The sequence below is a fragment of the Loxodonta africana genome, chromosome 24 (genome assembly GCF_030014295.1).
Source record: "Loxodonta africana isolate mLoxAfr1 chromosome 24, mLoxAfr1.hap2, whole genome shotgun sequence".
Lineage (NCBI taxonomy): Eukaryota > Metazoa > Chordata > Mammalia > Proboscidea > Elephantidae > Loxodonta > Loxodonta africana.
The window spans coordinates 37295298-37312987 of NC_087365.1; the positions used below are offsets into that span (position 1 = coordinate 37295298).

A 17690-nucleotide genomic window follows, 5' to 3' on the forward strand; every position below is an offset into this window, starting at 1 on the left:
AGAAATTTCTGGTAGACTGGCTGAAGGTGTTCTTCTCCACATGTAGCATGTTTTGACTCCCCAATATTAAAAAAAAAAATCATATGCATATGAGCACTCCACCAACACAACCACCACTGTCCCTTTAAACCAAAAAAACCAAACCCGCTGCCCTCTAGTCGATTCTGACTCATAGCAACCCTATAGGGCAGAGTAGAACTGCCCCATAGAATTTCCAAGGAGTGCCTGGTGGATTCAAACTGCTGATGTTTTGGTTAGCAGCCATAGCACTTAACCACTGCGCCACCAGGGTTCCCACTGTCCCTTTAGCTACTGGCATATCCTGTTTTCCCTTGTTGTCCCCTTCTGGTGACTGATTGTAGTTTGGCATGCTTCTCTGCCACTCCACTCAAGTGGCAGCCCTCCTAGTCCCCAAAGGGGTCTAGTCTCAAAAGCCAGATGGTACCTTAAGGCTTTCCAGCTCTTGGGTCTCTCTTTCTGGCCTTCTGTGTAGCATTTAACGTTGTTTATTACCCCGTAATATATGTTTTCCTTTGTTGGTTCCTATGTACCACCCCTTGCTGGTTCTGGTTCTACTTTCTTGACCTTCTGTAAGCTTTTCTCCATCCTCATCCTGTAAATGTTGCTATTATTTTAGCCTCTTTCTCATTCTGGACCTTTTCCCTGAGTGACTTAAACTGGCTTCAGCTACACCTGTGTGCTGGTAGCTTAAATCTAGGCCCTTAGCCCCAACCCTTCCTTGTATTTCAGATCCATATACTTATTTCCACAGAATCTTCAGACTTAAAGTGGCCAAAATGAAACATCTTCTTCCTTCTGACCTTTGCTTTCCCTCTTTTCTGTGTCTTGGAAAATGGTATTGCCATTTGTTCAGACTAGAGACTAACCCTCACCCAGTATTTTTCCCATTTTCCACATCTGTTAGATTGGCCTCCTCTTGTCCCGAATTCTGCTCAGTTTCTCTGCTGCACCTCTGCCAGGTTGACCTCCCATTTCCCCATCGTCCACATCTAAGTCGTTACCAAACCATTGTGCTTTGGTCTCCTCAATTTTTCTTGAATCCGTGCCCCCTTCTCTCAGGCTCTGCCACCCATCTACCGCCTTAGTTCAAATTGCCATTGTCTCTCACTGGGACACCTGCACTAACCTCATCACTGACGCATCTGCACGTGCTCTTACACCTTACATCCGCTCTTCACATGGCAGCACCTATGATATTTCCAAAATGCAACTCTGAGCATGTCGTTCTTCTGCTTAAATATTTAAGTGGCTTCTTACTGATCTTAGGGTATAGGCCCAAATCTTGCATGCAGCGGTTCGAACCTTCCATGTCCCCTCTGCCTCCCATGACTTTGCCTCTGCTGACCTCATCAGCCTTCACACTCACCGTGTCCCATTGCACTTTGTCCATGCTGGCCTTCTTTTGTCTCGGGTTTTCTTATGCAGTCCGCCCTGCCTGGGACCTCCTGGGACCTTTCCTACCTCCCACCAGCTATTGTTACCTAGTTATTTCTGGTCATCATTTATATCTCAAGTCAGACAGGATTTCCTCAGGGAAGTCTTTTCTGAGATTCTGTCCCCACCCATGTAAAGCCAGGCCTTACGCCCGCCATGTATGTCGTTGCTCCCTTTGCCTTCAGAGGACAGAAGAGTGTGCCATGCTGTTGGCAGATTATTTGATTGTTTCTCCAACCAGAGAAAAATTCTGTTCATATTGTCACCCTTGCATGCCCAGCTCTAGCCTGATGCTTGGCACAGAGGGTCCCGATCTCAGGGTTCCAGTCACATTTGCAGCTGGATTGATCTCTCGGCTATATCAAAGTATATCTTTGAAGGGAGTTATTTCCAGTTTAGGGGGTGTTACCTTGAGGTACAGGCCTTACTCCTAAACCATGCCTGACTCAGGTGACCTTAGGCAAGTTCGTTCCTGTCTTTGGCCTATAGATGGATGGGATTGTACTGTGTGCTACCTAGGTATAAAGTTCTGTGACTTTTTTTTTTTTTTTTCCTTCATTCTTGGAGGTAGACCTTTAAAGAAAAAGGGTTGTCTTTGGTCAAGAGTCCTTTCACTTTCTCAAGCCAGCTTTTAGTAAATGTGCTCGGTTTTAAGGATGTATTCGAATGGTTTGTGGGAGGAAAGATTCAATAGCCTATTAATAATTGTCCTTTTCTTCAATGTTGCATGTGTTTTCTTAGTGTATAAATCAGGAAGGCTAGGTATTGCTCATAAAGTAATAGAACATGAGAGGGACAGTTGTTCTTTTTCCCTATTGATCTGTTAATTCACATTCGGTAGTTTAGCAAGTGCTTGGCCTCATTCAGGTCTCACATCACCCCACGGCATTATTTCCGTTCTTATCTTATACGTGAGGGCACTGAACCCAGTGAAGGAACCCTGTGTGGGGAGTTGTTAAATGTTCAACTGCTAAATGAAAGCTCAGCAGTTCAAACCCCCCATCTACTCCATAGGAGAAAGATGTTGCAGTCTACTTTCTTATTTAATAGCCATGAAAACCCTATGGGGCAGTTCTGTCCTGTACCAAAAAACCCCAAACTCACTGCCATCAAGTCAGTTCCAACTCATAGCAACCCTATAGGGCAGAGTAGAGCTGCCCCATATGGTTTCTAAGGCTGTAAATCTTCATGGAAGTAGACTGCCACATCTTTTTCCTTCAGAGCAGCTAGTGGGTTCGAACCGCTGACCTTTTGGTTGGCAGCCAAGTGCTTTTAACCACTGTGCCACCAGGGCTTCTCCCACTCTGTCCTGTAGGGTCACTGTAAGTCGGAATAGGCTCAACGGCAACAGATTTTTTTGGCTCTCTACCCAGTGAGGTGAAGTCATGTGTCACACAGTAAGCAAGTGGTAGAGTAGGATTTGAACTTGGACTTTATGACTTATGCTCCTTCTTATTCCACCACAGCCACCCCCTCCAGTGGGGGAGTTAGGAAACATGAGCTTCCTTTCTTTTGTTGTTTGCTGTTGGAAAGAAATTGAAGTCCTTATTGCTTGTAGCGGGAGCCATATCCCAACACAGGGCAGTAAGCTATAGGCTGCCTCGACCCAGGCAGACCCTCTTAACATTTAAAATTATGATAAACATTGTGCTTAAGGTCGTTTTGTGCGAGAACTGCTCTTTGCCTTCCTACGTTTTGCTTCTCAGCTGCCCTCCAGGAATGCTTGGTTCTCCTGGTATTTGGCTTATAGAGGGGAGACGGTTGAAAGGTCTGCACCTTTGATGTTATCAGCTCAAATCCGCCAGGTGCTCCTTGGAAAATCTATGGGGCAGTTCTGCTCTGTCCGATAGGGTCGCTATGAGTCGGAATCGACTTGACGGCAGTGGGTGGTGTGTACAGCATCAATAACCTGGCTGTCCACTGAAGTGGCCCTTAAGGAAGCCAGTCTTGGGGTCTTTGCTACTTGCACAGAGCTTATGTGTTTGGCATTTAACTTCAACAAAAAAGACCTAATTATAAATAGTTCTTCTTGTACTTAGATATTTGGGGCTTACCTGGTTTTAGATAATGTAGGAGCCAATACATGAATGTAAGCATTTTTAAAGGACCCAGGTGTGGTTTTTAATAAGGCATGTTTTTTTTTTTTTCCTCCAACATTTTATACACAGATTGTTTGTGATACTGGTTGTAGTCCCCTCCATGTGTCAACACTCTCCCCTTCCACACTCTAATTACCTTTTTCCATCGTCCGTTTTTCCTGTCCCTTCCTGCCTTCTCATCATTGCTTTTGGGCAGGTGTTGCCCTTTTGGCTTCCTATACGTGACCGAACTAAGAAGGGCGTTCCTCACATGTGTTATGGTTTGTTTTATAGACCTATCTAATCTTTGACTGACGCGTGAACTTTGGGATTGGCTTCAGTTCTGATTTAAAAGGGTGCGTGGGAGCCATCACCTCAGGGGTAATAAGTTGTGGTTTTATTTGTTTGTTTTTGCTAATCTAATTTTTTCTGATCGTGCATATATAGTTAACAAAATATTTGCCATTTCAACAGTCTTTACCTGTACAGTTCAGTGACATTATATATATGTCCATTGTGTTGTTCCACCATCACCATTCCCAGATTTTTCCATCATCCTTAACAGAAGCCCAGTGTCCCCTAAATAAGTATTTTTGAAGCATTTTATGAACATCTGTTGAATTGTAAATATTTAGCTTTAAATTTACAGTAAAGTTTGAAAATTTTTCCAGTTCTAAAATTGATCTTATTTTTGTTAGTTCCGTTTTTATTAGTTTAGTTCTTCCTTCCTTGCCCCTGCAGATCCCTGTCAGACTGGGCTCCCTTTCTTTGTTGTGGCACTAGGAGTGCCCTTATTCCCTTCTGTGCTCGCGGGTCCTCTGGCGAGAAGGGAGCGCCCTGAAAGCGCTTCGTGGTACGGCTTCAAGTTTAAGAAGCCCGTCCTCTTTGACTCCTCCAGGTGGGCGGTTGGATTGCTTTGGGAACATTCCTCTAGTTGTGGCCATTTCGTCATTTTTCCTTTTGGGAACACTTTGTGTGCACCTTTATTGTTGGTTTAGGTGATGGAGCTGAGAGGCCTGGGCATTGGAGTTAGAGACAGAATTTCTACTTTGCCTTGTATCTCCCCCAGCGTCTTACTCAGCAGCTCCAGCTCTGCCGTGACACCCCAGAATGTATCATTTTGAAATGTCGCAGCTGCTACTAAGTCATACGGGAGCCTGGAGCTGGCTGGGCAAGAGGCACAGGTCAGTGAGGGTTTTTGTTCCAGCATGGACATTTGAAGAAAAATTAAAAATGGTATTTTTACTTGCAGTTCAAACATTTATGTAGTGTATTTTCCTTAAGAAAAAAAAGTGAGCGAATAAATAAATTAGTTACTTAAATTGTGGTTTAAAGTAGAGGCTGTGATTTCCAAATGTAGGTCTACGGGCCTTAGTGGAGAGGGCCTTAGTGGAGAGGAGTAACCCATGTGGCAGGATGAGGCTGGGTCGGGTGGGTGTGGCTATGCAAAATAACGTTGGGCTGAGGGTCAGCATCCCCTTTCTGCTTGGGTCCCTCAGCCATCATGCAACTAAGCAGCTCTTTGACTTAAATTGAGTTTGGCAGGTCACCTTAAGAACAGGGTCCTTCATAAAATTGCTTTGTGCCTAACCACCCTTTATGACTCTTAATTGGGGGTAGCCGAGCAGTGGGTGGTGTTTATATACCATACGTCCTCTAGCACCACAGGGCAAGGTAAAGGAAGGCCTGAGTCTTAATACTGGAAGTCTTGTCTTATCAAGTCAAGCCCCTGCCTGTGGTGGTTTTTCTAACGTAATTTTTTTTTTTTTTTTTATATAAATACTTCCTAGCAAGGAAGAAAACAGATTTGACAGTGTTTATATTTTGATCAGTATTTCTTACCTGAGTTGCTGGAAGAAACACTTATAATTTTGTTTGTTTTAAAAATGAAATTCCTGTAGGTCACTGCAATGCTGGCCCCTGTCATTTCCAACCCATTTCTCCCAGAGCTCATCTGCAGTATGTCAGATCTGGCTTACTGCTCTAACCAAAAAAGGCAAAGAATGTGTAAGCCCTGCTCCCTTCAGCAAATTATCCTGGTGCCTGTGATGGTCTATGTTGGCACAGTGTGAACCAGATCCACAGGAAGCAGAGGGATGGTAGACATGTTTTTCTCTTGCAAGTTTGGGGAGTCTGTAAGATTCCAGAGCTTTGCCAGGAGCATAAATCCTAGGTATTATCAGAGCTATACCTTGGCCTTACTCTACATTTTAAACATTTTCTGGCAGTCAGATAAACCCAGGCAGTTTATCACAGGTGCCTGCCGCCTCTCCACTCCGCTCCTTAGAGGATCTTGAAACAAGATAGCAGCAAGTCTGATATGACTCTTACTATTTCATGGCTCCCGTGGGGTGAGGGTGAGGCAAGGTTGGGTGCTTGCAGCCAAATGCAGGGTTCACCCCAATGCCTCACTTCTACCACCACCCACCCCAGTATAAGTTATGCACGAGCCGGAAAGGAAAAGCAGCAAGGATTCTGGTGTGCCTTGTCTTCTCCTGCTTATGATTGGTAGTGGAGTAAGTTGTAGGAGAAAAGGTGAGTGTCTGGGAGCGGAGTACAGGGAAGAGCCACGTGAACTGTCCTGCGAATCACGGGTGGGGAGAGAGGGCTGAGGAGCAGGCGTGCTGTAGCACGTCATCCTGCTGACGGTGCAGGTCTTATTCTCTTGATTCCTGTGCCAGGCAGGGTCCCATGAGTGTTAGATTAAAGGCTTGGTCCTGGATTACACACAAGTATAAGGTGCTTTGAACATGGGACATGTGGCTACCTTGCCACATTATTTCTCTACCTGGGTGATACTCGGTGTGCTGCAGCCCACTTGAGTGAGTCTCATCGCATTGCAGTTGGTTTTGGTGGGATGGGGACAAGAGGCCTGGATTTCTTCTGAGGGCATGGTTTGGAACCTTGTAACAGCAGAGCTTGTATACCATACTTTTGACCGAAGGCAGGCTGATAGGTTGAGATGAAAGATTCTTGATTTTTCCTGAGGTCCTTCACCTGTACTTATACAGAACCAAAGAGCCCCCACCCAAACCCATTGCCATCGAGTTGGTTCCAACTCATAGCAACACTATAGGACAGAGTAGAACTTAGAACTGCTCAATAGAGTTTGTAAGGAGTGCCTGACAGATTCGAATTGCCAACCTCTTGGTTAGCAGCCATAGCACTTAACCACTACGCCACCAGGGTTTCCATGAACCAAAGAGATTAGCCTGGAAAGATGACTAGTGAGGGAGGAGCACCGTGACCTGCCTGAGGAGGAGAGGTAAGAAGCAAGTGAAGGCCAAAGTTGTGTTTGGGGATAGTTCTGTGTGGATTCACTCTTAATGTTTTTGTTGGTCCATAGCAACATTTATACTTGACTTTATTTGGAAAGCCTGAATCTATTTAAAAAAGAGAGAGAGAGTGGGAGGGGGTCATAGAGTCAGTACTACTGAGCCTATTTAGGGGACTGTAAAATTATTATAGCTTCAGTTTGGCCTAGTCAGAATTTGCAGTGAATTCTGACCTACCCGTTTCTCCTCGGGGCGTTTAGCTAGGTCATTCCACCATCCGGCTAAGCAGGTGCATGTTTTAACAGTTTTAAAGGCAATCTCTACCTGTATTTGGATATTCAAAGCATATACCCAGTCACCCTTACTGACGTGTTTAACCCTTTTGGCCTTGGGTCTTTTTTTGTTCTGTTTATCAGCCTAATGAGGTTTTAATTCTTTTCAGCGACTGTCCCACTCTCACTTTTTGTCTAGTGATGCCTTCCTCCTAGCTCATGTACCACTTTTAAGATAGAAATCCCTCTGAAAAGTGTAATTCAGTGGCATGAGGAACTATGAGCAGGATCCTTCAGCTTTCAGAGTGGCCCAAGGAGAAGGCTTCAATGTGGAACATATTTCCTTTTATTAAAGCGAAGTTTCTTAGGTGATATCTGAAATCTAGTATCAGCCTACATGCCCTTCTAAACAGCAACACATGGGTTTTTTTAAGATTGCCTAGGAGAGAGTTCTTTGAACTTAAGGTGATATCTAATCTGATCAGCTGCCTTCCCTTTTAACCATGGGTAGACTTGCTCAGTTAGTCTGAAGGTCACCCAAGGGAAGGAGGGGCCTAGGATTCTGATCCCAGCTCTGCTCTCTAGACACTGGGTGATTTTCAGACTGTTGTGGAGGAGCTACTTCAGCTGAAGTGCTCTGTGGCTGCCGTGGTAGATGGCTTCAAGTTGAGGTGGCTTTCTTTTGTCAGCTTTGGCCAGAGGACTTGTGTGGGAGGCAGTGGGGGTAGCTATTCAGTAACTGTCCTCTTTGTACTTAGCATTCAGTTTATTAAGTGAATTCATGTCCAGGAATAGAGAATTGGTTTTTATGCTTTGTATTATTTCCCTTGAAATATGCACAACCAAAGAAGAAAATCGTTTTTAAAGGGAGGGGGCCAGAAACCCTAGCATTTCACATCCTTAGATTCGAAAAGTAAGAGACTGAAAGGTGGCTTTTGACCGAAGTCTAGGTTTTAGGACCATCACTTAACCTGCTTTACGTATACATAATGCTGTTTTTAGATAACCGTTCATTCATTGGGCAAATGTGCTTACTGGGCACTGCTGAGCATGGTGGATGCTGGGGTTACGCAGACGGCCCAGATCCCTGCCTCCTGGAGTTTACCAGTCTGATGGGGGAGGGAGGCATTATCAACAGTTTACATAAATCATTGCTTAATTTTAGGGGTGAAAATCTGTAAAGGACAGAAGTGGCATGCTAAGAGAGCTTACTTTCTACTCCTGTCTCCTGGATGAGGGCTCATTTGGTGGTCTGTATGAGCAAAAAAAAAAAAATGAGCAGCTCTCGTTTCAGGTGGAAGACAGGTTACCTGCAGTAACGTGGGGGCTTAGAGCTCCCTGGCCATGTGTCCTGTTCCCTTGGGCTTTGGTCATTACAGCTTGAACTAAGTATTCTTATTTTGGTCTATTTCTTGCCTCATCACTCATCCCAGCAGTACTTAAGCTTTTATCCTCAAACCCTCTACCTCCCCAAGTGTACATAAGGTATCCGACATCGAGGAATCTAGAACTTGAAGAAAAACCTTAGTGATACGATCAGTTTCCCCATTTTCAGATAAGAAAGGTGAGGGCTAAGGAGGGGAGAGGGAACATGTCCACACTCAGCAAGTTAGAGCCAGAACCGAACCCAGACCTGTGCTTTCTGCTATCATCCTGCAGGAAATGCTTTTGTCAGAGGGGCCCAGCCTCCAGAGGGGCCCAGCCTCCGGCACCTCCTTCTTGCAGAAGAACCTAGGAGAGTGAGGCAGCTAGAGGAAGAGGGCAAGCCCAAGGGGGCTGTAAAGCACAGATGCTCACGTGGTCCAGGGTGGTTATTGCATATGGATTTACCAAGAGTCTGCTTTCTGCTGGGAGCCAGGAAAAGAATGTACTCCACTCTTATCATCAGGGAATTTATATTCTAGGGAACGTAGAAGTCTGACGTGTTTGAAGAACGAGCAAAAAGAGCAGCCCGTTAGGGGCTGAGATGCCTGTCCAGTGCGTAGGAGGGCTCAGGAGCCGAGGAGGCGGGGAACGGTCTCCTCAATGAGGAGGAAAGGTTTCCTTAGAGCGGCGGAGCTCAGTGAGCAGGCACAGGAGTGGGGCAAGGGCTTTCCAGGACCAGGAGAAGAGAGTCGCCCCTCCCCGCTTGAGGGGGGAGTCCTAAACTGGCCCTTGCAGAAGGAGTTGGGGAGTTGTGAGAAATACATTCGAGGGGAGATGATTTTAGACGACCTTGAGGTCTGAGCAGTCGTGGAGATCGTGGGGTGCAGGCCTTCACTTTCTCAAAGGATGGACTTGATGAAAGTCCATCTTTTGGGAGATGAGTCTGGTGGCATGTTCAGGGAGTTAGGGTGGGGGACTATCAGAAGGCTTTATCGGGGACTTGCTGTAGTTAGCCAGGCGTGGAATGAGGAGGTCCTGGAACACAGATAGTGGCAGTAGGCTCTTTGGAGCTTCTGTAGTGCTCATTTGCTTATATGAGGCTTATTCAGTTTTATTTAATAATGGGTTAATTCTACTGTAAATATCACTCTGAAAATGATAAATCTGGATTAATCTCTAAGCTTTAACATAGAAGGCATGGCTTTATAGTGGTTTTTCTAGCCCCGTCTAAAGGGAGCCTTCAAAATCGTTGCAAAGCTTCAATATATGCATTTCATAAGGCATTTTCAAAGAGATGGGATTCAAAAGAGAATGCAAATACTAAGTGTCACTGCTTTTTACTTCTAAATACCAAGTGCTAAGCTGAATACCATTTCATTCACTGTTGCCAGCGTTGCTGTCTGCTTTCCTTTTTTGGTAGAGAGTTTTGCCTTTTGAGAGTTTGAGAACCCCAGCTAGCCTTGTAGTGTAGCTGAACAGGCGAGGTGCGGCCTGGTGAGGAGAACGAGAGGGAAGAGCAAGCGGGTGACAGTAGCTGTGCTGGTTCCTTAGGCGTATCCGTCCAGCACACACAGATTGAACTCCTTGTCTTTTCTTTGTCTCCTTAGGAATATAAACAGAAGCTTGCCCGGGTAACCCAGGTCCGCAAGGAACTGAAGTCCCACATTCAGAGCTTGCCAGATCTCTCACTGCTGCCCAACGTCACAGGGGGCTTGGCCCCCCTGCCCTCTGCTGGTGACCTGTTTTCAACTGACTAGGGCAACTACCATGCGGCTCCAGATTCCCATCTGTGCCAGCAGAAAGAAGAGGGCTCAAGTCATGGTTGGAAATAACCTTCTAGCCCCTGGTTCTGTCCCTGCTTCCACCTGGCCCTCCAGCCTCCAGAAAGAACCACAGAGCCTTGACTCTCCTCTCCGGCCTCACGTTGAGCACAATTCAGAACAGTGGCGAGTGGGACCGCTTCCGATTCACATTTGGAAAGAATACAAACTCTTTCTCCCACTTCAAATTTTCATGCACCTGTTGGTTTTCCATTTTTAGCTCTTTTTACACCCAAGAAGTTATAAAAATCATGTGTACCTCTGACATTTTCATAAGAATATTTGTCCCTCATGACAGCATTTCCTCATGAAAGCAGTTTCACCTTTCTGAGCTGGGCTCGTTCACGTTAGGTAGAGGCTTCCACTGAGGGGCTCTGTCTGGTGCCGTTGGCTCTCCCAGCTACCATCTGCCCCCAAAGGTTGGAGAAACAACTGTTGAGCAACTTTGCCATAAAGAGTTTGCCAAGTGTCTGATCTTCCCTTCCCGTTACTTCTACTAGTGTCGCATAGTCGCAGGTTAGGGATATTTATGTTGTAAGCAGACTAGAGTATTTAGCAGTAAGATCCAAAGGAGATCTGGGGACATGAAGTCAGGGATGAAATAACAGGGATCACAAGCATGAGTTAAAAATAAGTTACTTGCTTCAAGTTTCTACATACACCCTTCCCAGGCTGCAAGGGTCCTACTCACTGAATCATGGAGCGTGTTCCTAAAACACGCTCCTTTGACCCCTGTTGTTTGAGAAGACACTGCACTGGTGAGTCTACACACCAGCATGCTGGGGCACTGGGCTCTGCATGGGTGTTGCTCTGACCCTTTTTTTGGAGGGGGTGTGGGGCGTATACACTAACAGTTATTCCACTGTGTGGACATCTGTCCACAGTTTGGTGGCTAAACTTGAAGCTTCTCCCCTGCAAATATGACGCTCTGTGCATGTTCACCTGCCAGTCAGTTCCTGCCACTGCCCGCGTCCTTGTACCTGTATGAGGAGAAGGACTTTGTATCACATGTTATTGGGGGAGGCCAGGGGAGGGATGTTAATTTGGGGTTTTAATTTCATTATCATGCCAGGTGACATTATGACTATATAATGTAGTTAGGGTTTTTATCTTGCTTTTAGTAAAGGTTAGGCCTGCTAACTGTAAATCATTCTAATTTGGCAGACTTGGTTTTGACATTGGAAAGGGCAGAAAACAGTTTGCCCCAATTGTGTAATAGGAATTATAGCTGAAATCCACAAGCTGTGAAAAGGAATTCAGTGGAGGGGGGGAGCTTCAGAATCTGCATAACCTTGAGTTGGTATCCTCAAGATGACCCCTTAGCCATTTACACATAATACTGTATGTTGAACCAGTGAACATAACCTGTGTTTTAGAAAGTAAAACAGGCTTCCCTTCAGGAAGCTCTCTGCCTGCCGTGAAGTGAGAACAGTGAAAGGTCATAGCAGGTAATCAGTTTAACTGTGCAGAGCCGAGTAGTGGTGACGCGCTTACCGACATTGCCTGTTCTGTCACTGTTCAGTAATAAATGTCAAGTTTTTCTCCCTGAGGCCACAGGGCAGTAGGTGGTTTTACTAAAATTGCAAGATAAATTCTAATCCTTACTGTCTCTGCACAGACGCCCCTACCCCATATGGTGTGCTGATTTACTCCTGCACAGGAGCGTGTTTCTGAGCAGACCTGGCTGGGACATTCTCTGTGCTTTGGCCAAGGAAGCAAAATGTTACCAGCCACAAATCAACCGAAAGGGTATGATAAGTGTTTGCTCTGATCAGCTAGCTGAAAATGTTAGAATGGATTTAGCCCACTGCTGTGTTTTATCTGAGTCTTCGACCAGCAATTGGTGCATAGTTATTACAGCAAGAGAAAGAAATGACATTTTAGCAATTATGTAAGTGAATGTGTTGGTCTCTTAACACCTGTTAGTAGTGGACTTCCTATGAGGAAGTTAGCTTTTTTTTTTTTTTTTGATGAAATGCCTTTTGTTTTTAAAATCTTTATCCTTCTCTCCACATCCTCCCCAAGTGTGCTTACTTCCGTTGCTTAATTTAAGTAAATCTTTTTCCTTCCATATCTGAGGTGATTTGAGGCAGGCAGGGTGGGTTTTGTTTTTGTGTTTTTTCCTCCTTTATTAGGGCATCCATAGGCCTCAAAGGACCTTTCCTTTAGGTCATATTCCTCAGAAAGTCTTCTATCTTCCTTTGTTTTTGTTTTGTTTTTTTTCTTAAAGAATATTTTTAAAGCTTAAATTTGTATATTAATTTAGGACTTTATTTAGAAGTATAGGCTGTCATTGGTGGCAGCAGTATATTCTGAAATGTCTCATAGATATATATTTTTGAATAAAGATGGTGTTCTTGAACAACATTGTGTGGTTTCTTTTCCCTGCCTCGTTACAGAAAACTCAAGGCTTTCTTTGTAAGCAGTGAGTGAGTAGTAATCACCAATACAGATGTGCTGTCTCCACAGAATCTTGTCCCTTAGGAGTTTTTGTGACTGTTAGTGGCCCATAAATACTTAGCACTTACATAGTGTTTTCTGGTTCTTTCCACGGGCTTAATTAGCTTTAATTAGCTGATCCACACAGTACCCAGGAGAGGTACCCCCTCATTGTATAGAAATGGGAACTGATGGAGAGAGGTTAGATAACCTCCCCCCCGCCCCTGCCAGAACCACCCAACTAGGCTCTGACAGATTAAAACTTGGAAGTTCTTTGATTTCAGCGCTTTTGTTCACAACACTAGGCCTCCTGAGATGTGTTTGGTTTTGGCAATACGGGGAAAGCTACCCTGAATAGAAAAAAGAAAAAGGCAAGATAATTGCAAAACCCAAGTAGTATGTCTCTTAGAAGCATTTTTGTGGATTTCCTTGTTCCTTTCTCTTCGCTTTTAAATTCAACAAAAGCATATTGACTGGGTATTGTTGGTGATAACTCTTAAAATAATAGAAAAACATAGGTTTGAAATAGGTCCTTTTGAGGCAAATTATATGTGTTGAAAGGATCCTTTGAACCTTTCCACTGGATGAGCCCATCACTTAGCAGAAGAGGAGGGATTACCCGTTTATCTGGTGATATAAAAAAACTGCAGCAGCTGTGGACCATCAAAACTAAAAGCAACTCAAAGTCCAGAATTAGCAAAGTTAAGACTGCATTATGCAAGTTCTGTCTTAAAATAGGAAGGTTGACTGTAATGTGAATCTTGGGACAAGATCTCCTGTGTGTCCGCAGGTTTCATGGCCTTGTTAATTTCTGCATTCCTACCTATAAATAGTAAGTCCATAATTCCTTCGGTTTAATTAGCACTTCAGGCTACACAATGTGATTCTGAGATCCTCAGAACTGAAGGTGAAGTTACCCAAGAGCTCATGAATCTGTCAAAATGCCTAACTTTTGCGATTAGAGCCATTAACTCTGTGTGACCTTCCTGGGCAAGGTACTTCACCATGTGGGCCTCAGTTTTCTTATCTATGAAATGTGTGGTAGTAGACAATTACTTTCGGGCTCTCTGCCAGTCCTAAAAGCTTATGATTGCTGTGTTGCATAAGAGGAGTGCAAGGGTGGCATATCCTAAGTTCCCAATAATGTTTGATGGATAAGTAAGTAATATCACCATTGTGCACCATTGTGCTGCATGTTCTTGTTAGTCGCCATTGATTGAGTCAGCTCCGACTTACGGTGAACTTATGTATAACAACAAAACGATGACCATTCCTGCAGCACCTTCATGATCTTTGATATGTTGGAGCCCAGTGTTGAAGATACGGCGTCACCCCATCTCACTGAAGGTTTCCCTTGTCGCTAGCTCGCTGTTGAACATGATGTCTTTTCTATCAATTGGTCTTACCTGCTGATGTGTCCAAAGTAAGACAGAGTCTTGCCATCCTCACTTCTAAGGAGCATTCGGTTGTATTTCTTCTAAGACTGATTTGTTTGTTCTTCTGGCAGTCCATGGTAATTCAATATTCTTCACCAATACCACAATTCAAGCGCATCAATTCCTCTGTCTTACTGTGCTGCGTACAATCCTAAAGCATGTATGAAACCCTGGGGATCACCGTAGTCTATAAAGGTCAGAACACAAGACACGGTGAGTGTTCAGACTAGGAGGATGAAAGTAAACTCAGTAGTTCACCATCTGGGCACAAGCAATCTGCATTTGGTTTATTTGGGATCCTTAAGAAAAAGCTGTTTTCTAACCTGGCTTTGCTGTCTTACTTTCTCCTAGAATAATTCATCTGGCTAAGCTCATTTCTCATCACTACCTGTGTGGAATTTTCCATTTAAAAATCATTCTTCCACTCAGAGGCACAGATTCAATTAAGAATCCATTATTCTCTGGTACAGTAGATGGCAATTCAGACAGCTTTATGTAGTGTTGAAAGCCCAGTTTGTTCAGTTTTTTTAGACCCTGAAATAGTTATTTTGCAATAAATATTAATTTCTACCACTGGTTTGATAAATATTGAAATTAGCAGTACAAATTAGAATTTAATATTTTTTACCAATAAGAGGCAACTGTGGCAATCGATAACCCACATCTTCTGATCTCCTCTCACTGTGATGTCCTTGGGCAAGTCACTCAGCCTTTTGGGACCTCAGCTGCTGCTTTAAGGAAATGAGTGGGGGGAACTAAGTAACCTCAAAGATCTAAAGTTCTATGACTAGGTTTTCAGAATATTTCTTCCTGCTGAGAATCTTACTGACAAACTCAGAACTTGCACAATGCCCTCCAGAGATTTTTAAATGCCAGTTATCTGTATGCACTTTTAGTAATGAAATGGATGTACTCAGTTAACACGAGGTCATACCGGCATAGGACAGCCCCTAATCCAATAGCGCCCAACGCTAGTGGTGTCCTCATAAAAAAGGAAAAGAGACACATGGGGCAGATGGCCATGTGAAGATAGGCAGAGATTGGAGTGATGCACCTATAAGCCAAGGAATGCCAAGGATTGCCAGAAACCACTAGACGCAAGGAAGGGACAAGGAAGGATTTTACCTAGAACCTTCAGAGAGAGCATGACCCTGCTAACGTATTGATTTCAGACTTCTGGCCTTCAGAACTGTGGGACAGTAAGTTTCTGTTATTTTAAGCCAAATGATAATGTTTTATGAGATGCTAGCAAAAAGAGCCTAGTACTATGTCTGGGACAAATTAGGCACTCAATGGTAGCTGTTAGTATAGTAAATAATAAATGTAGATTTTTAAAAATAATGTTGCATTTTTGGTGAAAGTTTACACAGCCGATTAGGTTCCCATTTGACAATTCCTACACAAATTGTTCAGTGACATTAGTTGCATTTTTTGCAATGTGTCAACGTTCTCTTTGATTGCATTCTGGTTGTTGTTTCCAGCATTCCAGTTTCCCTGCCCCCTTATCTTCTCATCTTTGCTTTAGAGTGATTGTTGGCCTTTTGGTCTCGTATAGATGGTTTCTTACTGGAGCACCGTACTCATGGGTAATATCCTTTATTTCATGTGCCAATTTGTTATTTTGCTTAAAGGTGACCTCGGATAGTTTCAGTTCAAGGTTTAATAGAGCATCTCAGGGCGATAGTCTCAGGGAGCCCTCTAGCCTCAACTAGTCCAGTAAGTCTGGGCTTTTTAAGAATTTGAGTTCTGTTCCACATTTTTCTTCCATTCTGTCAGAGTTCATTTGTTGTGGCCCTGATCAGAACAGTCACCACACAGCTAAACCACACGCAGGATTTACAAAGGAGATGGTCAAAAGACTGTAACTCTCATTACCCACCCCTCCATATTGAGGTATAAAGGATTAGGGGTTAGAGCTGAAGGAAGAGGATTTCTGTTGGGGATTTCTTTGAAAAAAGCCATTGGTGTGTTTTGAGTCTCCAAGGCAGAGCAGTGGATGCTACCTGTCCCTTATCTTAGGGCCAGGAAGAAAGGCCTCAGTGGATGCCCACTGTTTTGTCTCCTATAGGTTGGTGGCCTAGACTGACTCCTGCCAGGACAAATCTAAAGGAGGGGATGCCAGTGGCTGGCTAGGTGCTTCGATGATGGAGCAAGTGAGAGGTGGCTGAGTTGGGTACAGCCTCCACTCCTGGAGTTTGCCGGGGCAAGGGATGCATGCATATCTTCCGGGGATAGAGTGTCAGCTGCATGCGAAAGAACTGGCCTGGGACCGTCTCAGAGCCGGCTGAAGAGAGGGCCGAGGACAGGGCAGAAAGCAAAGGGCCAGGGAGAGGGAATTGCTTACTTTTAGAAAGCGCTCCCTGGTGATGGGGGACGAGGATGGGACAACTGGGAGGAGAAAGGGGATGATGAGTGTCCAAGGAAGCCAAGTGAGAAGAAGGTAAAGTCCTGCCAAACCGGTGCCCAGGCACCACACCACCACCCAAGTAAGAATTTTCCCTTGCTCTGTCACCTTCTCCTCACTTGCTGCTCTATCTCTGGAGGAGTCAGTGACCTTAACAAACACAGGCAGCCTCCCTTCTCTGGTGCTGGCTCTCACCTGCAGCAGACCCAGAGCAGTAAACTGGGTAATCCATTTTAATCATAGTGTGGAATGGACTGGACATTTAAATTTCTGAATCGAGGCCGTTTTACATGTTAATTGTGACTATGGGTTTTGTTTGGTTTTTAGTTAAAGATTGACTACAGAAGTTGTGGGGGCCTACCTGAGTTTTCACCTACAGCTACAAGAACCACTAGCCCCACAAAGTGGATTTAAACGGACAGTTGTTAGCTGCTATGGCATCGTGGTGACCTGGTGACTATGACTCATGGTGACCCTATATACAACAGAACAAAATGCTCTCTAGAACGAGGCACAGCCCAGTCCTGTGCCATCCCCACGGTCCGTTGTAGATCAGACCATCGTGATCCACAGGGTTTTCGTTGGCTGAGTTTTGGAAGTAGATCACTAGGCTTTTCTTTTTTTTTTCTATCTTAGTCTGGAAGTGCTGCTGAAAGTGAGCCAGCATTATAGCAGCACGCAAGTCTCCACGGACAGATTGGTGGTGGCTGCACCCGAGGTGCATTGGCCGGGAATAGAACCCAGGCCTCCCTCATGGAAGGCAAGGATTCCACCATTGAACCACCACTGCCCCCAGTAAAGGGACCGAAAAAAAAACCAAATCCAGTGCCTTCGACTCGATTCCGACTCATAGTGACCCTATAGGACAGAGTAGAACTGCCCCACAGAGTTTCCAAGGAGCACCTGGAGGACTCGAACTGCCGACCCTTTGGTTAACAGCCATAGCACTTAACCACTACACCACCAGCGTTTCCAGTAAAGGGACACCAGGGTTTCCAAAGGGACAGAAGGAGACAAAAATAAAGTTGTTTTGTCGTTGTGACCTCACAAGCCTGCTTGTTTATTATAATTGTTGCACGTATGTGATTAATTTTAGGAGCTTTAATTCTTGGTTCACTGTCCTATTTTTGATACTTTAAAGAAAAT

At 44.5% G+C, this 17690-nt stretch overlaps 1 protein-coding gene across 4 annotated transcripts in view; it reads left to right on the plus strand.

Annotated features, from left to right (window-relative positions):
• Positions 1–17181, plus strand: part of RPRD1B (regulation of nuclear pre-mRNA domain containing 1B) — a 68733-nt gene extending 51552 nt beyond the window's left edge. Inside the window, exon 7 of one of the 4 annotated variants that reach the window (XM_010591673.3) lies at positions 10053–17128. In XM_010591673.3, coding sequence (XP_010589975.1) covers positions 10053–10202 — 150 coding nt within the window. In that variant the 3' untranslated portion in view covers positions 10203–17128. Of the gene's footprint in view, positions 1–10052 lie in introns of all 4 variants that reach the window. The other 3 variants (XM_023550241.2, XM_023550240.2, XM_003411711.4) reach the window with 3 other exon arrangements.
• Positions 17182–17690: the final 509 nt, after the last annotated feature.